This window comes from Oncorhynchus kisutch, unplaced genomic scaffold (genome assembly GCF_002021735.2).
Source record: "Oncorhynchus kisutch isolate 150728-3 unplaced genomic scaffold, Okis_V2 Okis03b-Okis08b_hom, whole genome shotgun sequence".
Taxonomy (NCBI): Eukaryota; Metazoa; Chordata; class Actinopteri; order Salmoniformes; family Salmonidae; genus Oncorhynchus; species Oncorhynchus kisutch.
Window position 1 is genome coordinate 7,346,596 of NW_022261980.1, and position 24,824 is coordinate 7,371,419.

General features: G+C 46.4%; 1 protein-coding gene across 11 annotated transcripts in view; it reads right to left on the reverse strand.

The window, feature by feature from the left end:
* myo9aa (myosin IXAa) overlaps positions 1 to 24,824 on the reverse strand; it is a 189,905-nt gene that overhangs the window by 140,070 nt on the left and 25,011 nt on the right. For all 11 annotated transcript variants that reach the window (XM_031812861.1, XM_031812864.1, XM_031812856.1 and 8 more), the window contains exon 2: positions 9,030 to 10,009. In XM_031812861.1, coding sequence (XP_031668721.1) covers positions 9,030 to 9,923 — 894 coding nt within the window. In that variant the 5' untranslated portion in view covers positions 9,924 to 10,009. The remainder of the gene's footprint in view (positions 1 to 9,029; positions 10,010 to 24,824) is intronic.

Consider the following 24,824-nt stretch of genomic DNA (forward strand, 5'->3'; position numbering starts at 1 on the left):
ACTCCCTACCCTCTATACTCCCTACCCTCTATACTCCCTACCCTCTATACTCCCTACCCTCTATACTCCCTACCCTCTATACTCCCTACCCTCTATACTCCCTACCCTCTATACTCCCTACCCTCTATACTCCCTACCCTCTATACTCCCTACCCTCTATACTCCCTACCCTCTATACTCCCTACCCTCTATACTCCCTACCCTCTATACTCCCTACCCTCTATACTCCCTACCCTCTATACTCCCTACCCTCTATACTCCCTACCCTCTAGACTCCCTACCCTCTAGACTCCCTACCCTCTAGACTCCCTACCCTCTAGACTCCCTACCCTCTAGACTCCCTACCCTCTAGACTCCCTACCCTCTAGACTCCCTACCCTCTATACTCCCTACCCTCTATACTCCCTACCCTCTATACTCCCTACCCTCTATACTCCCTACCCTCTATACTCCCTACCCTCTATACTCCCTACCCTCTATACTCCCTACCCTCTATACTCCCTACCCTCTATACTCCCTACCCTCTATACTCCCTACCCTCTATACTCCCTACCCTCTATACTCCCTACCCTCTATACTCCCTACCCTCTATACTCCCTACCCTCTATACTCCCTACCCTCTATACTCCCTACCCTCTAGACTCCCTACCCTCTAGACTCCCTACCCTCTAGACTCCCTACCCTCTAGACTCCCTACCCTCTAGACTCCCTACCCTCTAGACTCCCTACCCTCTAGACTCCCTACCCTCTATACTCCCTACCCTCTATACTCCCTACCCTCTATACTCCCTACCCTCTATACTCCCTACCCTCTATACTCCCTACCCTCTATACTCCCTACCCTCTATACTCCCTACCCTCTATACTCCCTACCCTCTATACTCCCTACCCTCTATACTCCCTACCCTCTATACTCCCTACCCTCTATACTCCCTACCCTCTATACTCCCTACCCTCTATACTCCCTACCCTCTATACTCCCTACCCTCTATACTCCCTACCCTCTATACTCCCTACCCTCTATACTCCCTACCCTCTATACTCCCTACCCTCTATACTCCCTACCCTCTATACTCCCTACCCTTCACTGAAGTGACATATTAGCTTTCTTGTTAATCTCAAATTGATGCCATGTTCCCACAGCAGTCTTTTATAATGATGTCTGTTTAATTGCAGGATAAAAACTCATCTTGACCGCAGGCCAATTGTCTTGGACAGGTAGAACAAGTATTCTGTTGGTGAAAATGTTGTAAAACAAAATGTAAATGATCAATGTATCATTGTTGTTGCAGCTTAGTTTATAATGACGTTTGATTAATACTAAACCTGTCTAACTAATACTAAACCTGTCTAACTAATACTAAACATGGTATTAACCGTATTCGGAAAACCACCTCTAAACCAACATCCCAACAACCATGGGTCTAACATATCTTCAACGTGGGGGGGGGGGGGGTCTTTAACAGACACTCCATCTGGATTGGAGTGGTAGTTATGCAGCCAGGAAGGTCTGTCTACAGGCTAGAGCTGAACAAGTCAATGGGCTGTCCTAACTGGCCCATCCTATCTGGCCCTTATCTCTGCAATCTGCCCACCCTTTCCCTCCCAGAGCGCAGGGCCGGGAGCATGAGCTGACCCATCAATCTGTCAAGACTGTTTGCACTCTGCTTGTACATGTCACGTTGACTATAGTGTGTGTGAGGAAAACCACTACGTTGAGCGTTTGACAAACAGGTCAGTTATCTCCAAGACAATACACTGGTTTCCTGAACTGGCCTGTCATTACTGATGAGCAGTAGTTTTGAGGAAGTGGAACAGCTTGGTTGTTCTGAGGTGGATTCCAATGTAGTTCAAGTTGCCAATGCTAAACATCTTGTCCACATAAGGTTCTGCTGTATCTAGGAAAGAAATGTAAACAATGTTCTGAAATTATGGACAGCGGCTAGGTGCCAGATGGCTAGGGGAGGACAGGAGGAGAAAGATGGAACCATTAGAGGAGGACAGGAGGGGAAAGATGGAACCATTAGAGGAGGACAGGAGGGGAAAGATGGAACCATTAGAGGAGGACAGGAGGGGAAAGATGGAACCATTAGAGGAGGACAGGAGGGGAAAGATAGAACCATTAGAGGAGGACAGGAGGGGAAAGATGGAACCATTAGAGGAGGACAGGAGGGGAAAGATGGAACCATTAGAGGAGGACAGGAGGGGAAAGATGGAACCATTAGAGGAGGACATGAGGGGAAAGATGGAACCATTAGAGGAGGACATGAGGGTAAAGATGGAACCATTAGAGGAGGACATGAGGGTAAAGATGGAACCATTAGAGGAGGACATGAGGGGAAAGATGGAACCATTAGAGGAGGACATGAGGGGAAAGATGGAACCATTAGAGGAGGACAGGAGGAGAAAGATGGAACCATTAGAGGAGGACATGAGGGGAAAGATGGCACAATCTACTAGAGGTCGACCGATTATGATTTTTCAACGCCGATACCGATTGTTGGAGGACCCCCAAAAAAAAGCGGATACCGATTAAAATCGGCCGATTTTTAGAAATATATTTGTAATATTGACAATTACAACAATACTGAATGAACACTTATTTTAACTTAATATAATACATCAATAAAATCAATTTAGCCTCAAATAAATAATGAAACCTGTTCAATTTGGTTTAAATAATGCAAAAACAAAGTGTTGGAGAAGAAAGTAAAATGTAAGAAAGCTAACGTTTAAGAACGTTGCTCAGAACATGAGAACATATGAAAGCTGGTGGTTCCTTTTAACATGAGTCTTCAATATTCCCAGGTAAGAGGTTTTAGGTTGTAGTTATTATAGGAATTATAGGACTATTTCTCTCTATACCATTTGTATTTCATTAACCTTTGACTATTGGATGTTCTTATAGGCATTTTAGTATTGCAAGTGTAACAGTATAGCTTCCATCCCTCTCCTCGCTCCTATCTGGGCTCAAACCAGGAACACATCGACGACAGCCACTCTCAAAGCAGCGTTACCCATGCAGAGCAAGGGGAACAACCACCCCAAGGCTCAGAGCGTGTGATGTTTGAAATGCTATTAGCGCACACCCTGCTAACTAGCTAGCCATTTCACATCGGTTACACCAGCCTAATCTCGGCAGTTGATAGGCTTGAAGTCATAAACAGCGCAATGCTTGAAGCATTGCGAAGAGCAGCTGGCAAAACGCACAAAATTGCTGTTTGACTGAATGCTTACGAGCCTGCTGGTGCCTACCACCGCTCAGTCAGACTGCTCTATCAAATCATAGACTTCGTTATAACATAATAACACACGGAAATACGAGCCTTAGGTCATTAATATGGTTGAATCTGGAAACTATCATCTCGAAAACAAGACGTTTATTCTTTCAGTGAAATATGGAACGTTCCAGATTTTATCTAACGGGTGGCATCCATAAGTCTAAATATTCCTGTTACATTGCACAACCTTCAATGTTGTCATAATTACGTACAATTCTGGCAAATTAGGCGGCCCAAACTGTTGCATATACACTGACTCTGCGTGCAATGAACGCAAGAGATATTACACAATTTCACCTGGTTAATATTGCCTGCTAACCTGGATTTATGTGATCTAAATATGCAGGTTTAAAAATATATACTTCTGTGTATTGACTTTAAGAAATGCATTGATGTTTATGGTTAGGTACACATTGGAGCAACGATTCACACTGCATCATTTATATGCAACGCAGGACACGCTAGATAAACTACTAATATCATCAACCATGTGTAGTTAACTAGTGAATATCATTGATTGTTTTTTGTAAGATAAGTTTAATGCTAGCTAGCAACTTACCTTGGCTTACTGCATTCGCGTAACAGGCAGTCTCCTCACGGAGTGCAATATAATCAGGTGGTTAGAGCGTTGGACTAGTTAACTGTAAGGTTGCAAGATTGAATCCCCGAGCTGACAAGGTAAAAATCTGTCATCTGCCCCTGAACGAGGCAGTTAACCCACCGTTCCTAGGCCATCATTGAAAATAAGAATGTGTTCTTAACTGACTTGCCTAGTTAAATAAAGATTAAATAAAAGGTGTCAAAAACATATATTTTTTTATTAAATGTAAAAGAAAAATTCAAATCAGCCATATCGGTGTCCAAAAATTTCCGATTTCCAATTGTTATGAAAACTTGAAATCTGCCCCAATTAATCGGCCATTCCGATTAATCGGTCAACCTCTACAATCTACATCCCACATTCATTGTCATCCTTCAGTGATCCCTACACACTACTCACAGCAGTACGCGACCTAGAAACATGACCGTACCACTCAGTAGTTGCCAGAGACATGCACCTGGCTGATGGCAGCTTGAGTCTCACTATTCATCTCAATCAATCCAAAGCTTGATTAATTTGAGCACTTGAGAGACAGGGCATGTCAGGAGTTAACAGCGAACTGTTGGTGTTGGCAGAGCTCCAAACAGAGTAAAGCCTCTCGTAAGTGATATCTTCCATCAAGCGTTAACATCCTGTCTGTGCCAGTGGCCCCAGGGTGAGCTTCTCAACTGACAGCCATTGGAAAATGAGTGTGTGCTCAGCTTTGGTTTTGCAACAGTAATATAGAAATTCCCAGAAGGAAATATGTTTATTTATTTAACCTTTATTTAACTAGGCAAGTCAGTTAAGAACAAATTCTTATTTACAATGACCTCCTACCCCAGCCAAACCCTAACGACGCTGTGCCAATTGTGCGCCACCCTATGGGACTCCCAATCACGGCCGTTAGTGATACAGCCTGGTATCCTGCTCATCCAACCTTATCCGCTGTCTTTAATAAGCAGTGCGACCACTTCAACAAAGCTCAATGATAAACTATTGAATCGCTTCAACCATTTATGGCCATTAGCAAATGCAGTGCGCTAATGAGCCATTAGCTTAAACAGCCTCCATAACGTTGCAGTTTGTGGTAGGCATTTATTTAGCGCATGAGCTATTTGCTTGAAGGGTGTGTCCCATACTATCTCAAGGCTAGAGCCAAGAGAATACTGTGCCATGATGTTAGTCCATCATAAATCACATCTGTCAGAACAATGCTAGCAGGTATGTTGCTATATTCTCATTATGGATTTCTACGTTCGCAAATGTTGACCTTGAGCCTAGAGTTAACGGAGGTAAACTAGTGGTTTGACAGGTAACACTAATCTATAGTCTCTGTTGTAGGTCCAACTGAATGGCTATGTCACTGGATATATCTACATACTGGCTGCCGGAATAGTGCTTGACAGCTGAACCAAAGGATAGACGTGTGTTAGCTAGCTAGTCAGGGGGCTCTGACATTAGCGTAAAGACCAGTAGCACATTGTTCTCTCAGGAGTGAAATGGTAGCCGACCCAGCCCCCCTCCCCATGTTTGAGTGGGAGTCAAGTCAAGGTAATGTACCATCAAAGGGAGGGAGAGAGGAATGAAAAGACAGGAAGATCTCTATTGCAGACTCCTCGCCTCCTTCTTAAAACTCATTGGATGAGAAAGCCAGAGGTCCCTCCCCTCTGACCTTCTGCTCCAATAGGTTTTGAGAAAGAGGCGAGGAGAGACGAGTATGGAATGGAGACACTCCCAGTGTCGTAATTCAACCTTAACAGCAGTCTTAAAAGCTCTGGTAAGAATATTAGAGGGAAGCAGGATTCTGTTCCACACAACTAGCGCTTAGAAATGCACCTTGGATGAATAGATTCTTGATTTAAACAGAGTTCACACTGCTACTTCCCTATACCTCTTAAAGCCATGGTCCCTTTTTTGAGTGATCCAAGGTTAGACTGTCGGGGTGAGATGTGTTCCATCTCCAAGATTAGACTGTCGGGGTGAGGTGTGTTCCATCTCCAATGTTAGACTGTCGGGGTGAGATGTGTTCCATCTCCAAGGTTAGACTGTCGGGGTGAGGTGTGTTCCATCTCCAAGGTTAGACTGTCGGGTGAGATGTGTTCCATCTCCAAGGTTAGACTGTCGGGGTGAGATGTGTTCCATCTCCAAGGTTGGGGCCAGTTCCATGGTCAGTGATCATGAGCAAAGGAGACGAGGAAAGGAAGACATCAATATTGGTACTAGTCAGCTATAGAGTGGACTGGACTAGGCCCTAGTTCCCCATAGCCCCCTCTCCTAGTTCCCTTAGTCCCCCTCTCCTAGTTCCCTTAGTCCCCCTCTCCTAGTTCCCTTAGTCCCCCTCTCCTAGTTCCCTTAGTCCCCCTCTCCTAGTTCCCTTAGTCCCCCTCTCCTAGTTCCCTTAGTCCCCCTGTCCTGGGCCCTAGCATTACTAATCAGTAAAGAGCAGATACACAATCTCACTGTGCAAACAATTAAATGCTGCACCTCCGCCCTCAAAAACCACTCAATTGTGCCAGCTTGTTAGAGATTAACCCACAGGGCTTACACATTAGCTGTCCAGAGTGGGAGACACACACATTAGCTGTCCAGAGTGGGAGACACACACATTAGCTGTCCAGAGTGGGAGACACACACATTAGCTGTCCAGAGTGGGAGACACACACATTAGCTGTCCAGAGTGGGAGACACACACATTAGCTGTCCAGAGTGGGAGACACACACATTAGCTGTCCAGAGTGGGAGACACACACATTAGCTGTCCAGAGTGGGAGACACACACATTAGCTGTCCAGAGTGGGAGACACACACATTAGCTGTCCAGAGTGGGAGACACACACATTAGCTGTCCAGAGTGGGAGACACACACATTAGCTGTCCAGAGTGGGAGACGCACACATTAGCTGTCCAGAGTGGGAGACACACACATTAGCTGTCCAGAGTGGGAGACGCACACATTAGCTGTCCAGAGTGGGAGACGCACACATTAGCTGTCCAGAGTGGGAGACGCACACATTAGCTGTCCAGAGTGGAGACACACACATTAGCTGTCCAGAGTGGAGACACACACATTAGCTGTCCAGAGTGGAGACACACACATTAGCTGTCCAGAGTGGAGACACACACATTAGCTGTCCAGAGTGGAGACACACACATTAGCTGTCCAGAGTGGAGACACACACATTAGCTGTCCAGAGTGGAGACACACACATTAGCTGTCCAGAGTGGAGACACACACATTAGCTGTCCAGAGTGGAGACACACACATTAGCTGTCCAGAGTGGAGACACACACATTAGCTGTCCAGAGTGGAGACAGGCACATTAGCTGTCCAGAGTGGAGACAGGCACATTAGCTGTCCAGAGTGGAGACACACACATTAGCTGTCCAGAGTGGAGACAGGCACATTAGCTGTCCAGAGTGGAGACAGGCACTGCAAATGGTGTTTCTGAGAGGCAGTAAAAAAAATTGAACCCCTTGATGTTGGTCACGTTCTGTCATTTCATACACTTGGCTTTCAGACACCGGTTTAACAGTACGGCTGGATGAATCTACAGGAATAGTTCTCCCTCAAACACTTGACCTGTAATAGGCCTACAGTATAGGTGTTAATGTTCTCATATAGAGCGAGGCAAGTAAGTACTGTACACCAATCAGGGTCAGGGTCAGGGTTGACCAAAACACCTGCTTGTCCAGTTCTTACAATTAGTTCAGAACACTAAAACTGGACACTTTCCAAAGCCACCGAAAACAATATACTCCTCAGTCACACAGTATGAGTGTGGTGCCACTCTGAAGTCCTCCTCAAGGAATGTCATAAGGAATGTGTACACTCCCACGTTCAATGAAACCCAAGCTACTGTAAACAGACTGTGGTCAGACGGCGAACCACCGAGACGGAAAAAAGACGATAGTTGCCAGGCTGTGTGGCTGTAGTTGCCAGGGTATTCTGGTGAAATAAGGTTCAGGTGTTGTTGTTGTGTGACATACAGATGAACGACAGAGGATGTGGGGAGGGGGGTACTTTCTAGGGCCTGTAAATCCCTCTGGAATGTTCAGAAATAGAGGGTGCCCCAAAATAACCTACAGGGCTTGTTATTCAGACAACCTACGCCTCTGACAAAGGTAGCACAACTCAGTAATAAACAACTCATTTTGAGTTAGTCCTTCTTTCCAAGCTCTGTTGCCACCCATCTTAACAGGTTCAGAATATATTTTGATTGAACTATTATGTATTGACAACCTTGGATGTTGCTTTGCGTTCCAGTCTGGTATCCAAAAACAAGGGGGAAACAGTGAAACAAGAAGGTACAACTGTAGCCATTCAGAAGCTGCTGTGGGCAGAGGAACAAGCTCCTCTGTGTACAATATAATCCCTGCACAGCTGGATGAAAACAGCCATAAAGCCTTCTATAGAGTAGTAGAACTCTGGCCACAGGGACAGCCGGGGCCAGACACTGTTGCATAAGAACACACAGCTCATCCCATCTATTAGGTACAAGCCAACAGAGTCTGCACACAGCTCATCCCGTCTATCAGGTACAAACCAGGTTGATCCTAGAGCAACGGTTTCTTCATTACTGGAAACTGTTTTTATTGCACCATCAACCACAGCTGCTGTACTACTACACTACACATAGTTCATAGACTGATAGGAGGCATTGTAGACTGGCTGACACAAACAGCACTGTAGACTGGCTGACACAAACAGCACTGTAGACTGGCTGACACAAACAGCACTGTAGACTGGCTGACACAAACAGCACTGTAGACTGGCTGACACAAACAGCACTGTAGACTGGCTGACACAAACAGCACTGTAGACTGGCTGACACAAACAGCACTGTAGACTGGCTGACATAAACAGCACTGTAGACTGGCTGACACAAACAGCACTGTAGACTGGCTGACACAAACAGCACTGTAGACTGGCTGACACAAACAGCACTGTAGACTGGCTGACACAAACAGCACTGTAGACTGGCTGACACAAACAGCACTGTAGACTGGCTGACACAAACAGCACTGTAGACTGGCTGACACAAACAGAACAAAAGCATTTTGGCTCATTTTGTATCCATGAGAGGAAAATAGCACCAGAAAACTCAGCAACAAAATAACCATCGCTGTTACAAATTCCAGGATTTTTATTGCACGGGTGTCCTTACCTCCAACACTGGCCCCGCCCCCAGAATGATCTGCTCCACCCCGCTGGCGAATCCCTTCTGGCTGAGGGCGGTCAGGTGGTGAATCAGGAAGTTGGTGCTCTGGGTCTTTCCCGAGCCACTCTCTCCAGAGATGACGATGCACTGGTTCCTCCGCCGCTGTAGCATGGCGTGGTAAGCCACATCCGCCACGGCGTAGATGTGCGGCTCCAGGTCTCCCAGAGCGTGGTTGTCGTACATCTTGACGTACTTAGGGTTATAGATGGGGAGAAACTGGAAGGGGTTAATGACAATGAGGATGCTGCCTACGTAGGTGTAAATCCTCTCCTGGCGGAAGCGCGAGCGTAGGTTGTCCAGCAGCGAGCGCTCGGTGAGCTCCGGCAGGCAGCACAAGTCGGCGTGGTCACCCCTGACCTCCTCCTGTGGCAACAGGCCACGCTCCGTCATGCGCCGGCGCTCCTCGGTCACACGCAGCCACATCTGCAGGCTGCCGCCGTAGTGGATGGAGCCATCCAGATTCTTCTGCCGCAGCAGGAAGCGGTAGTCCTCCCCGCCGCCCGAGCCCGAGCGCTGCTCCAGAGCCCCGCGGGGCCACAGCATCATCCGTTGGACGGGGCAATCGCTGGGGTTCAGGATCCATTCTTCCCCGCCAAATTCCTTGACCTCGGCTAGCACGTAGCAGCGGTCACGGTCCAGACGCAGGCGCTCCAGGCAGCGTTCGATGGCCTCGGCGGCCGTGGTGCTTTTGCGGGCGCTGACGGGGCAGTAAATGGTGCCCTCGGCCAGGGAGCCCGGATAGATGCGCAGGGTGAACTCCGAGTCCTCGTAGCGTCCTCGCCTGCCCAGCGTGCCCACGCCACCGATCCCGCCGCCGTGGCCGCCATCACGAGCACTCATGGTGTCACAGGGGTTCCCATTAGCAGTCACTTGACCTCGCACGTCCTTCACTAGGCCGGATGGGAGACTGCCTCAAGACATCACCGCTGGAGGAGACAGAGAAAGAGAGGGTTGGAGATGACAAGACAACACACAGAGAGGTCAACACCGTAAATCATTCACTGAATCCACCACAAAAAGTGCATTTCATGTTATTATGTAATCTATGAAAAATGTACAAATGAGTTTATAGCTGGCTGGCCAACATAAAGAGACTGGAACATTCAGGGATAACAGCATCTGGACCGACTAGATTACACTGCACAGCAGCAGCAGTCCATCCCCATGCCAAGACTAGCAGCTGCCAGCTTCTTCACTGAACACACAATAACACCATTCAAAACCTTAATATACACCCAAAAGTCATGATGGGGTGACTGGTGTCCACAGAGAGAAGAGAAGAGCATTATGAGAAGGACAGATGTTTTGTCTCTGACTCACTGGGCTGTCCTAAACTCAACAACACTTTGTGACAACTACTTATGTAAAAAGGCTTTATAAAATACATTTGATTGAAGGATGGAACATATAAATGGCCTACAAAATCTGTATAAATGTAGCATTAGTCTTTGTGTGTGTGTGTGTGTGTACAAACCACTAAGCCCTCTATTGTCTGGGCTCCTCTCTCCTGTATACAGCTCATTCCCCTGGAGACTATACTGAAACAGAAACCATCCACAATACCTCACACAGAGTGTACACAACTACAAAGGTAGCATAGACATTCAGGTATTCACTAGTGTTGTGTAATTTGTTTTGCATAAGCCAATGATGAGACCTGGCACAGTGGTCAGAGACCTGGCATTGTGGTGCCAGGATAACAACCTCTCCCTCAACGTGACCAAGACAAAGGAGATGATTGTGGACTACAGGAAAAGGAGGACCGAGTACGCCCCCATTCTCATCAACGGGGCTGTATTGGGGCAGGTTGAGAGCTTCTAGTTCCTTGGTGTCCACATCACCAACAAACTACCATGGTCCAATCGGAATGGGTGATTATTTAGGGCCGATTTCAAGTTTTCATGACAATCGGAAAATCGGTATTTCTTGACACCAATTTGGCTGATTAAAAATTGTATATAAAAGAGCATTGCCTAGTTAAATAAAGATTAAATAAAGGTGTCATATATATATATATATATATATATATATATATATATATATATATATATATATATATATATATATATATATATATGACACCTTTATTTAACTAGGCAATGCAGTTAAGAACACATTCTTATTGTCAATGATGGCCTAGGAACGGTGGGTTAACTGCCTCGTTCAGGGGCAGAACGACAGATTTTTACCTTGTCAGCTCGGGGATTCAATCTTGCAACGTTACAGTTAACTAGTCCAACGCTCTAACCACCTGATTATATTGCACTCCACGAGGAGCCTGCCGGTTACGCGAATGCAGTAAGCCAAGGTAAGTTGCTAGCTAGCATTAAACTTATCTTACAAAAACAATCAATGATATTCACTAGTTAACTACACATGGTTGATGATATTAGTAGTTTATCTAGCATGTCCTGCGTTGCATATAATCGATGCGGTGCGTATCGTTGCTCCAATGTGTACCTAACCATAAAACATCAATGCCTTTCTTAAAATCAATACACACAAGTATATATTTTTTAAATATTTAGCTAAAAGAAATCAAGGTTAGCAGGCAATATTAACCAGGTGAAATTGTGTCACTTCTCTTGCGTTCATTGCACGCAGAGTCAGTGTATATGCAACAGTTTGGGCCGCCTAATTTGCCAGAATGTTACATAATTATGACACAACGTTGAAGGTTGTGCAATGTAACAGGAATATTTAGACTTATGGGTGCCACCTGTTAGATAAAATACGGAACGGTTCCGTATTTCACTGAAAGAATAAACGTCTTGTTTTCGAGATGATAGTTTCCCGATTTGACCATATTATTGACCTACGGCTTGTATTTCTGTGTGTTATTATGTTATAACTAAGATATGATTTGATAGAGCAGTCTGAGCGGTGGTAGGCACCAGCAGGCTCGTAAGCATTAATTCAAACAGCACTTTCGTGCGTTTTGCCAGCAGCTCTTCCCAAGCACAGCGCGGTTTATGACTTCAAGCCTATCAACTGCCGAGAATAGGCTGGTGTAACTGATGTGAAATGGCTAGCTAGTTAGCGGGGTGCGCGCTAATAGCATTTCAAACGTCACTCGCTCTGAGACTTGGAGTGGTTGTTCGCCTTGCTCTGCATGGGTAACGCTGCTTTGAGGGTGGCTGTTGTCGATGTGTTCCTGGTTCAAGCCCAGGTAGGAGCGAGGAGAGGGATGGAAGCTATACTGTTACACTTCCAATACTAAAATGCCTATAACGACATCCAATAGTAAAAGGTTAATGAAATACAAATGGTATAGAGGGAAATAGTCCTATAATTCCTATAATAACTACAACCTAAAACATCTTACCTGGGAATATTGAAGACTCATGTTAAAAGGAACCACCAGCTTTCATATGTTCTCATGTTCTGAGCAACGTTCTTAAACGTTAGCTTTCTTACATTTTACTTTCTTCTCCAACACTTTGTTTTTGCATTATTTAAACCAAATTGAACATGATGTTTCATTATTTATTTGAGGCTAAATTGATTTTATTTATGTATTATATTAAGTTAAAATAAGTGTTCATTCAGTATTGTTGTAATTGTCATTACTACAAATAAATAAATCATTAGAATCGTCTGATTAATCGGTATCAGCTTTTTTTGGTCCTCCAATAAATCGGTATCGGCATTGAAAAATCATAATCGGTTGACCTCTAGTCCAAACACACCAAGACAGCCGTGAAGAGGGCACGACAACGCCTATTCCCCTCAGGAGACTGAAAAGATTTGGCATGGGTCCTCAGATCCTCAAAAATGTCTACAGCTGCAACATCGAGAGCATCCTGGGAGGGCAACTACTCAGCCTCTGACCGCAAGGCACTACAGAGGGTAGTGCGTACGGCCCAGTACATCACTGGGGCCAAACTTCCTGCCATCCAGGACCTCTATACCAGGCGGTGTCAGAGGAAGGCCTGAAAAAAATTGTCAAAGACTCCAGCCACCTTTTCTCTGCTGCGGCACGACAAGGAGGTACCAGTGTCAAGTCTAGGTCCAAAAGGCTTCTTAACAGCCACAAGACTCCTGAACATCTAATCAAATGGCTACCAAGACTATTTGCATTGCCCCCACCCTCATTTTTACACTGCTGCTACTCTCTGTTTATCATACATGCATATCTCTTTTACCTCTACCTACATATTACCTCGACTAACCATTGCCCCCGCACGTTGACTCTGTATGTAGCCTCGCTACTGTTATTTTTGTTGCTCCTTATTTATTTGTTATTTTTCCATTTTTCTTGTAATTTTTTTAAAAGTTTTACTTTTCTTAAAAATGCATTGTTGGTTAAGGGCTTGTAAGTAAGCATTTCACTGTAAGGTCTACACCTGTGGTATTCGGCGCATGTGACAAACATTTGATTTGATGTAATCCTCCTGTATGTCGAACCATTTGAATGTAAACTTTTTGTTGTTAATCAAAATGCATTTTTGGGCAGAAATTCAGTCTGGAACATGTGAACTTTCATGTGCCTTAATAACAAACTTGTATGCCATCTGTAAATACGAATACATGTTTTTAATTACGAGCCTAGTTGGTTTAGCTGCAGAAAAAGCCAGCAACCTTCCCGCTAGTCATGATTGGCTGAGATCATGAGTGGGCTGGACATGCAATGAGAGGAGTTCGGATTGGTCTGCCATATAGCATGCTTCTGTAACATGAACTGGTCGGTATGTGTAGGAAGTCCTTTGTAACGCCGTTTTTATAGAAGATATCATCTAGTAGACTGTATAAGTGTTGCTCTCCACTTTCTGCAGGGCCGAGTTTTGAAGTGGAATTAGAGTATGAGATTCTGGCGTTTGATTGCAAATATGCAGACGGAGTCTGTCTCCGGATTACATATTCAAACGAAGGGCAACCATGGCATCCGACACAGTGAGGGAGAAGCATCCATCCATGTATGGACGCTTTGAATGTAGCTAGCTACATTCAGATATTACACATTTCTAATTTTGTCAGAAAGTCGTTTTCATTTCAAGTGTACTTTTAGCTAGCTAGCTAACATTTGCTCGCTAGCTAATGTTACGTGTGTGATCTGTGTAGTTATATTATTCATATCTCAGAGCCATTTGCATTGCTAGTTATTGTAACGGCGTTCTTCGTTTGTAGAAAGAGAGTCGGACCGAAATGCAGCGTGGTGGTTACTCATGATCTTTAAATGAAGGAAAAGTGACGATACATGAAATAACTAAATAAATACAAAAACAACAAACGGAACGAGAAACCTAATACAGCCTATCTGGTGACACAACACAGAGACAGGAACAATCACCCACGAAATACAAAGCGAACTCAGGCTACCTAAATACGGTTCCCAATCAGAGGCAACGAGAAGCACCTGACTCCTGATTGAGAACCGCCTCAGGCAGCCAAACCTATACAACACCCCTAATCAGCCACGATCCCAAATACTACAAACCCCAATACGAAAATACAATAACATAAACCCATGTCACACCCTGGCCTGAACAAATAATTAAAGAACACACAAAATACTAAGACCAAGGCGTGACAGAACCCCCCCCCCAAGGTGCGGACTCCCGGACGCACCTCAAAACCATAGGGAGGATCCGGGTGGGCGTCTGTCCATGGTGGCGGCTCCGGCTCGGGACGTGGACCCCACTCCATAAATGTCATAGTTCCTCCCCTTCGCGTCCTGGGATAATCCACCCTCGCCGTCGACCATGGCCTAATAGTCCTCACCCAGAACCCCACAGAACTGAGGAGCAGCTCGTGACTGAGGGGCATCTCGGGACTGAGGGACAGCTCGGGACTGAGGGGCAGCCCGGGACTGAGGGGCAGCCCGGAACTGAGGGGCAGCCCGGAACTGAGGGGCAGCCCGGAACTGAGGGGAAGCCCAGTACTGAGAGGAAGCCCAGTACTGAGAGGAAGCCCAGTACTGAGATGAAGCTCAGGTAGGTAGTAGGCTCCGGTAGATCCTGGCTGGCTGGCGGATCTGGAAGATTCAGGTTGACTAGCAGATCTGGAAGATTCTGGTTGACTGGCGGATCTAGCTGCTCTATGCAGACTGACAGCTCTGACTGCTCCATGCAGGCGGACAGCTCCTTGCAGACTGACAGCTCCCTGCAGACTGACAGCTCCCTGCAGACTGACAGCTCTGACTGCTCCATGCAGGCTGACAGCTCCTTGCAGACTGGCAGCTCCTTGCAGACTTGACAGCTCTGGCTGCTTCATGCAGACTGACAGCTCTGACTGCTCCATGCAGGCTGACAGCACCCTGCAGACTGGCAGCTCCTTGCAGACTGGCAGCTCTTTGCAGACTGGCAGCTCTGGCTGCTTCATGCAGACTGACAGCTCCTTGCAGACTGGCAGCTCCCTGCAGACTGGCAGCTCCCTGCAGACTGGCAGCTCCCTGCAGACTGGAAGCTCAGGCTGCTTCAAACAGGCAGGAGGCTCCGGCAGCGCAGGAGAGGAGGAAGGCTCTGGCTGTGCTGAACAGGCGGGAGACTCCGACAGCGCAGGAGGGAAGGAAGGCTCTGGCTGTGCTGAACAGGCGGGAGACTCCGACAGCGCAGGAGGGAAGGAAGGCTCTGGCTGTGCTGAACAGGCGGGAGACTCCGACAGCGCAGGAGGGAAGGAAGGCTCTGGCTGTGCAGAACAGGCAGGAGACTCCGACAGCGCAGGAGAGGCGAGGCGCACTGTAGGCCTGATGCGTGGTGCGGGCACTGGTGATACTGGAGCGAGGACACGCACAGGAAGCCTGGTGCGGGGAGCTGCTACCGGAGGACTGGTGTGTGGAGGTGGCACAGGATGTGCAAGGCTAGGGATGTGCACAGGAGGCCTGGTGCGTGAGGCTGGCACCAACTTCACCAGCCGACTAACACGCACCTCAGGACGAGTATGGAGCGCTAACTCAGGTGCCATCAAATCCCCGACACGATCCGTCGGACGAATATGATATCTATAGCACCAAGCTAGCAACTCCCTCATTACTCTCCACTCCACTTTCCCCATTAACTCCTTCACAGTCTCATCTTCGCTCACCTCTAACACCGGCTCTGGTTCTGGTCTCCTCCTTGGCTCCTCACGATAAACAAGGAGAGTTGGCTCAGGTCCATCTCCTGACTCAGCCACTCTCCCTCTGAGCCCCCCCCAATACATTTTTTGGGGTGACTCTCGGGTTTCGCTCTGCGCCGCCGTGTCTGTTTCTCCAACTCCATTCGCCTATAGCCTTCTTCGCACTGCTTTAGCAAATCCCATGCGGGCTCCTGCACTCTCTCTGGGTCGGCCGCCCACCTGTTGATTTCTTCCCACGTCGTATACTCCATGCCATTGCTGTCCATAACGTCCTCCTTTCGCTTTTCCTGCGGTCGCTGCCTGTAACCACGCCGCTCGGTCCGTATGTGGTGGGTGATTCTGTAACGGCGTTCTTCGTTTGTAGAAAGAGAGTCGGACCGAAATGCAGCGTGGTGGTTACTCATGATCTTTAATGAAGGAAAAGTGACGATACATGAAATAACTAAATAAATACAAAAACAACAAACGGAACGAGAAACCTAATACAGCCTATCTGGTGACACAGAGACAGGAACAATCACCCACGAAATACAAAGCGAACTCAGGCTACCTAAATACGGTTCCCAATCAGAGGCAACGAGAAGCACCTGACTCCTGATTGAGAACCGCCTCAGGCAGCCAAGCCTATACAACACCCCTAATCAGCCGCGATCCCAAATACTACAAACCCCAATACGAAAATACAATAACATAAACCCATGTCACACCCTGGCCTGAACAAATAATTAAAGAAAACACAAAATACTAAGACCAAGGCGTGACAGTTATAGCCTAATGTTAGCTAGCTAACATTGAACCTGGTTGGTTAGCTACCTGTAGACTCATGCAGGGTAGTAACGTTATGAGTTGGGATTATGGTTCATTGTTTAGCTAGCTAGCTACATGTCTACATATGCAAGTAACCATTTCAATAGAATGTTCATGACGTCACTGCGACAACTGTCGATAGACCTAGCTGGAATAAATGAATACACCCGTAGTATAAACCAGCCTTTAGTCACAAAACCTTTGGTTGTTTAGTACATGGCCTCACATGTGAATCCTTAAAGAGCTGGGTGGGGCTAAGTCTTTAGAGGGTGTGAACGATGCTGAATGGGTGTAGACAAAGAATTATTGAATGTCCAATACCAGAGCCAATGAGAACCACTTGCCATATGAACATGATTGTGTTTACCACAATTCCTCTCACAATGTATCAGCTAGAAACATACACAGATGCTGCTTTGTCAGTCCAATATACGGTGTTATTTCTGTTGCTAAGGACAAAACTGTTCCTGCCCATAAAAACCTCTATGTGGGAAAAAAAAAATGAAAACAGGAAATGGAACAGGGAAGCATATAGGTGGCACGCCATCTCCAGCTGGGTCCTAATACAATGCTGCACCCTTCTCTCCAATTTCCTGCCGGCCTACATTCAACCCCCCCCCCCAAACAGGTTGTGAGCAGCCTTGCCTGCATGCGTCCAACACACACACCCCTGCTAACCAGATTGTGTAAGGCTGGGCACACACACACTGGGGGTATTAATGGTGCACTTCGCTGTGTGTGTGTGTGTGTGTGTGTGTGTGTGTGTGTGTGTGTGTGTGTGTATGTGTGTGACGGCCGGGGGGTGGAGCAGATGGCCAGTGCACTGCTTAAAGGATAGGGGTTAATAGATTTAGGGTTGTTCTCCCTCCGTGGCTGACTGGCTGGCCATGCCGAACCATGTTCACCACATCAGGTCAATCAACTAATGCTCTCCTCAAGGGAATCACCAGCCCTTAGCAATCACCGCAACTGTCTGAGTGGGGTCCAGAATCTCATCTCCAGTTTGGATTGGAGATGCACAATCCTTTTATTCACAGCTGAGGTAGAGGGGGGGGGGCTTGTGTCAACCCAAGACTGAAGCTGATTATGGGGTGGAGTGCATAATGTTAGAGGATTGTATGTTTGCAGGGTGGGTGGTATTTCTTAAAGTACTGTGTATTGATTAGTGGTAGTACCGTACATGACAACTGTATATTCAATCAAATACAACATAGTATTCAGGTTAAAAACAGTGTAGAGTAGACAATACTCACTGATGATTACAACCAGCAATCTGTTTTTAAACTGCTATTAAAATTACATAACTATAGGCCCAAGTCAACACATTCCTTCCAGCAGGAAAATTAGGCTATAGTAGTATACTCTAAAGAACAAAGTGGCCAAGACACTCGTAACCCCATAACAACACGTTACACCGTCAACACACACTGATACAGTGTCAATGTGAATCAGTGAACACACCCCGTACGGCCAGGGACAGAATATCCCATTGCTGTTGCCACATTCTGAAACTATTATCCATTTGACTGGCAAACAAAAACTGAACACTCTTGCCTTGCTGAAGCAAATGTCCTGAAACAGAGAGAAGAGAGGGGAGAGGAGAGATATACAGATAGATAGAGAGAGAATGTCTAAGCCATGATGTAATGGTGCCTGAGGACAGTGAGAGCTGCTGCTGTTTGTGGGGACTAATAGAGGTCCCGTGGTGGACCTTTTCTATTGGTGGGTTCAGTGAGACACAGCACACTGAACCCACAGGGACAACAATGTCCCGCAGTGTGTGTGTGTCCCTTTCCAAGTTCCCTCAGTAAGAAGAACTGACTCACTAACAGGGAAACAATGGGAAAGGGGTCACCCACTCGGAGGAGGGTAGAATGTATTAGTGCTGACTGATTAAATGGCTGCCGTTGTGAGAGAAGTGGAGGATGGGTCGGTTTAAGTTATTACATCATGGTTTTGAGAAGCTGTGTGTCATCAACCGCAAACACACCGACAGCTGACCATGTCAGACAACGGGCATTGTTTCCTCTCCTGTACCAGTTTATTAAGAATGTGTGTATGTATGCATTTACATGGCATAGCATATATGTTCTGGACCATGCATCACCTATAGTACTGCATTAGAACCTAAAGGAGAGCCAGACTCCTCCATAATATCTATACTGGTCATGTCCCTCTACAAGGGCTCCAGAGATGTGGGGAAAAAGCCACCAAACACTTAACAAGTCAGAGAAAGGAAATTGCACTTTGGACACAAAACACATTACAACAGTACATTCATACAGCCATAAAGACAAATGCAGAGAACATGGCTTGTGAAAAACAGGCATGAAACACAGAACAGAACAGTCGACTAAGCTCAATGTGCTAAGTGCTTTGGTTTGTCATAACTGGCAAAAACTCTGAGCAGCCAATAGCAAGCCTTAAATTAAAGCTCCTTATGTTTGGCATTATGGATTCTGATAGAATACAGTCAGAGGGGAGAGGTCTTACTTAACCAAGCGACTCAATTCATTTCCAAAATTACGGGGGGGGGGTTCTATTGCTGGCAGTCCTGGGCATTCATCCAGCGGAGGCAGAGAGGATCATGGGATATCTGGCTGAGTGAGAGGGGGTACAGTAAGCAGGGCAAGATCTGGTCACAAGAGCACAGTAATGAGTGTGGTATTTGATGGGAAAAGACAGTTGAAGAGGAGTGACATAACACAGGACTGCTGTGTGTGTGTGTGTGTGTGTGTGTGTGTGTGTGTGTGTGTGTGTGTGTGTGTGTGTGTGTGTGTGCGTGTGCGCACAAGGGGCCCCAAAACCTTTTCCCTTGTGACTCAGCGGCACCATTGTGACTCAGCGGCACTAGTTATGACCTTGTCAACAGGGATGCTACAATTCAGCATGAAGTCAATGACTTCACAGTTCTACTGTTAAGAGAGTATTAGTGAAGCAGTGTTATTGAGCCAAGCACGGAGTCAAAGACTACTGGATTTGAGCCACTTCTACAAGAGGGAGGGCCCGTCTTATAGGCCACTTCTACAAGAGGGAGGGCCCTTCTTGTCGGCCACTTCTACAGGAGGGAGGGCCAGTCTTGTAGGCCACTTCTACAGGAGGGAGGGCCCGTCTTGTAGGCCACTTCTACAGGAGGGAGGGCCCGTCTTGTAGGCCACTTCTACAGGAGGGAGGGCCCGTCTTGTAGGCCACTTCTACAGGAGGGAGGGCCCGTCTTGTAGGCCACTTCTACAGGAGGGCCCGTCTTGTAGGCCACTTCTACAGGAGGGCCCGTCTTGTAGGCCACTTCTACAGGAGGGCCCGTCTTGTAGGCCACTTCTACAGGAGGGCCCGTCTTGTAGGCCACTTCTACAGGAGGGCCCGTCTTGTAGGCCACTTCTACAGGAGGGCCCGTCTTGTAGGCCACTTCTACAGGAGGGCCCGTCTTGTAGGCCACTTCTACAGGAGGGCCCGTCTTGTAGGCCACTTCTACAGGAGGGCCCGTCTTGTAGGCCACTTCTACAGGAGGGCCCGTCTTGTCGGCCACTTCTACAGGAGGGCCCGTCTTGTCGGCCCGGGACATTGCAAAGCAAAACTTTGCCAAAATACAATAGTGACTTAATTCAACCACTCGTTTCTAACCAATTGGTTGACTGCATAGTCATCAGGGGGATGTTTTCCCTTTTGTCTTGCTTGACCTGACGGGAAAGAAAATGTGCAGCTGCTGCCAATGATTCTGTTACAAGTCAGCCGTGCAACCTCCTCTTCAGTCTCCAACTCCTACAGTCTAATCTCACCGGCAGTTACTTATTATGCAAATAATTATAAACAATACACAAGCAACAGTGTGCCAACACGTAGAATGTGGTCTCATCATTTTCCAAGACCTCGTGTTCCCTCAAAAGGTCGACATTTCAAATATCTCTTTTCATACATTGTTCATTCCAACTCCAGAACAAAACACTGAGGTGGGACATAGAACCTAAAGTTCACAGCACATATCCCAGTATCGGCTACAACATTGCGCTTGAACGCCTTCTCCCCAGAGTTTCAAGGACATACCAAACATTCAAATGCCCTCCTCTTTTGACTTGAAGAGGAAAAGCAAGCATGGACGTGTGCCCCAACTACTGAAGCAAACTGAAGTGTCTCTGAACCCAACCAATATACAGTACATACCAGACATCATCAATGTTATGAGTAGGTGGCATTAAGCCACTGAGTCCCTCAAAGTAAAAGAAGAAAAGTTTGGTTTTAAGACAGTTCTCAGTATAAGCAGTCATGTTGTTGCTAAGTGTAGCTCTTTCAGGTCTTTTAAAACAGAGAGTTGGTGTTCAACCAATCTTCCAGTATGTTGAGTGTGTCTCTGTAGTGAATAGTAGAGTAGTGCTTCAGCTGGCTAGCAGATCTCCACAAGTGCAGCAGTGCACTCACACCTCCAGACATTCCATACCGGGAAGGAGTCTGCCACAAACGTTTTGAGTCACACTGACCATATGTGTGCTGTGTGTATGTGTTGTGACTGTCTCCCCCACAGCCCTTATTCTGGCCTCATGACAAGGAAGTGTGTGTCTGTGTGTGTGAGAAAGAGAGACGGAGAGATAACAGAACCTGCCCATAGTCTGTCAGCAGCCTGTCAAAACGCACCACAGCCCTATATAGTGGGCAGTAAGCATGTGCTCTCCTTCGCCCGCTCTTCTTTGTCCTTGCCGGTCTATATCCTCTCAGCTCGTCTTCAATCCAATCCTTTACTATGTTTTATTCCCTTTGCCTTCTTCTCTTTCTTCCCCTGAAATGAGAGCTCAAATCAAATCAAAGTTTGTCACGTGCGCCGAATACAACAGACCTGACAGTGAAACGCTTACTTACAGGTCCTAACCAACAGTGCCATTTTTAAGTACAAAATAGGTATTAGGTGAACAATAGATAAGGAAATAAAAACACAACAGTAAAAAGACCATGAATAATAACAGTAGCGAGGCTATATACAGGTACCGGTTAGTCGGGATAATTGAGGTAGTATGTACAGTTGAAGTCGGAAGTTTACATACACCTTAGCCAAATACATTTAAAAACTCAGTTTTTCACAATTCCTGATATTTAATTCTAGTATAAATTCCCTGTCCTAGGTCAGTTTGTAGATTATTTACAGTCGTAGCGTATTAGTAGTAGAGTATTAGCATTTGGTAGCATTCCCTTTAAATTGTTTAACTTGGGTCAAACGTTTCAGATAGCCTTCCACAAGCTTCCCACAATAAGTTTGTGGGAATTTTGGCCCATTCCTCCTTACAGAGCTGGTGTAACCGAGTCAGGTTTGTAGGCCTCTTTGCTCAAACACACTTTTTCAGTTCTGCCCACACATTTTCTATAGGATTGAGGTCAGGGCTTTGTGATGGCCACTCCAATACCTTGACATTGTTGTCCTTTAGCCATTTTGCAACAACTTTGGAAGTTTGATTGGGGTCATTGTCCATTTGGAAGACCCATTTGCGACCAAGCTTTAACTTCCTGACTGATGTCTTGAGATGTTGCTTCAAAAAAAATCCCAATAATTTTCCTCCCTCATGATTCTATTTTACGAAGTGCACCAGTCCCTCCTCCGCACCAGTCCATTTCTCAAAAAATTACGATCTTTATCCCCATGTGCAGTTGCAAACAGTAGTCTGGCTTCTTTATAGCGGTTTCAGAGCAATGGCTTCTTCCTTGCTGAGCAGCCTATCAGGTTATGTCAATATAGGACTCATTTTACTGTGGATATAGATACTTTTGTACCTGTTTCCTCCATCATCTTCACAAGTTCCTTTGCTGTTGTTCTGGGATTGATTGCACTTTTCGCACCAAAGTACGTTCATCTCTATGAGACAGAACGTGTCTCCTTCCTGATCGGTATGACTGCTGCATGGTCCCATGGTGTTTATAATTGAGTACTATTGTTTGTACAGATGAGCGTGGTACCTTCAGGCGTTTGGAAATTGCTCCCAAGGATGAACCAGACTTGTGGAGGCCCACCATTTTTTTTCTGAGGTCTTGGCTGATTTCTTTTGATTTTCCCATGATGTCAAGCAAAGAGGCACTGAGTTTGAAGGTAGGCCTTGAAATACATCCACAGGTACACCTCCAATTAACTCAAACAATGTCAATTAGCCTATCAGAAGCTTCTAAAGCCATGACATCATTTTCTGGAATTTTCCAAGCTGTTTAAAGGCACAGTCAATTTAGCGTATGTAAACATCTGACCCACTGGAATTGTTGGAAAAATTACTATATTTTGTGAACAAGACATTTGTGAAGTTTTAATGATTCCAACCTAAGTGTATGGAAACTTCCAACTTCAACTGTACATGTAGGTATGGTTAAAGTGTCAATGCATATATGATAAACAAAGTCGTGTAAAAGAGGGGTTGGTGGGTGGTGGGAAACAATGCAGATAGTCCAGGTAGTCAATGTGCGGGGGCACCGGTTAGTCGGGCTAATTTAGGTAGTATGTACATGAATCTATATTGGACTATGTATATATGATAAACAGAGTAGCAGCAGCAGCATAAAAGAGGGGATGGGACACACACAGGGTAGCCATTTGATTTGATTACCTGTTCAGGAGTCTTATGACGTGGGGGTAAAAGCTGTTGAGAAGCATTTTGGTCCTAGACTTGGCACACCGGTACCGCTTGCCATGCGGTAGCAGAGAGAACAATCTATGACTGGGGTGGGTGGGTCTTTGACAGGGCCTTCCTCTTGACACCTCCTGGTATAGAGGTCCTGGATGGCAGGCAGGTTAGCCCCAGTGATGTACTGGGCCGTACGCACTACCCTCCGTAGTGCCTTGCGGTTGGAGGCCGAGCAATTTCCATACCAGGCAGTGATGCAACCAGTCAGGATGCTCTCAACGTTGCAGCTGTAGAACCTTTTGAGGATCTGAGGACCATTCCCAAATGTTTTTAGTTTCCTGAGGGGGAATAGGCTTTGTCGTGCTCTCTTTACGACGGTCTTGGTGTGTTTGGACCATTCTAGTTGGTTGGTGATGTGGACACCAAGGAACTTGAAGCTCTTAACCTGCTCCACTACAGCCCTGTCGATGAGAATGGGGGCGTGCTCGGTCCTCCTTTTCCTGTAGTCCACAATCATCTCCTAGGTCTTGGTTACGTTGAGGGATAGGTTTTTATTCTAGCACCACCCGGCCAGGTCTCTGACCTCCTCCCTATAGGCTGTCTCGTCGTTGTCGTGATTAGGCCTACCACTGTTGTGTCGTCTTCAAACTTAATGATGGTGTTGGAGTCGTACCTGGCCACGCAGTCATGGGTGAACAGGGAGTACCGGAGGGGACTGAGCACGCATCCCTGACGGGCTCCAGTGTTGAGGATCAGCGTGGCAGATGTGTTGTTACCTACCCTCACCACCTGGAGGCGGCCCGTCAGGAAGTCCAGGATCCAGTTGCAGAGGTAGGTGTTTAGTCCCAGGATCCTTAGCTTAGTGATGAGCTTTGAGGGTACTATGGTGTTCAACGCTGAGCTGTAGTCAATGAATAGCATTCTCACATAGGTGTTCCTTTTGGCTAGCAGATCAGGTAGATGCTCTGTTTGCAGAGCAAATAGTCCTCTGTGGTAGTGGGCACAGTGAGACCAGTAGTGGGTGCTTTTGTGGGATAATATCCCCACAACCAAGACATGAGGCTCCTGAATCTCCACACCACGTCTAATTCAAACACGGTCTCTGCCTAGCTCCATCTATTGCTCCCTAGCTAAATGTAAGACAACCCTTTATATGTGGCCGTTTTCACTCAACCTTGTGCTCCATACTTCAAATCAATGTCACACGAACACAAGTCTTTCAATGTTTGTAACAGTCTAAACGCATTGCCAGAACCATTACTGCAATTGAAGTTGAAATCGTCAAGTTTAA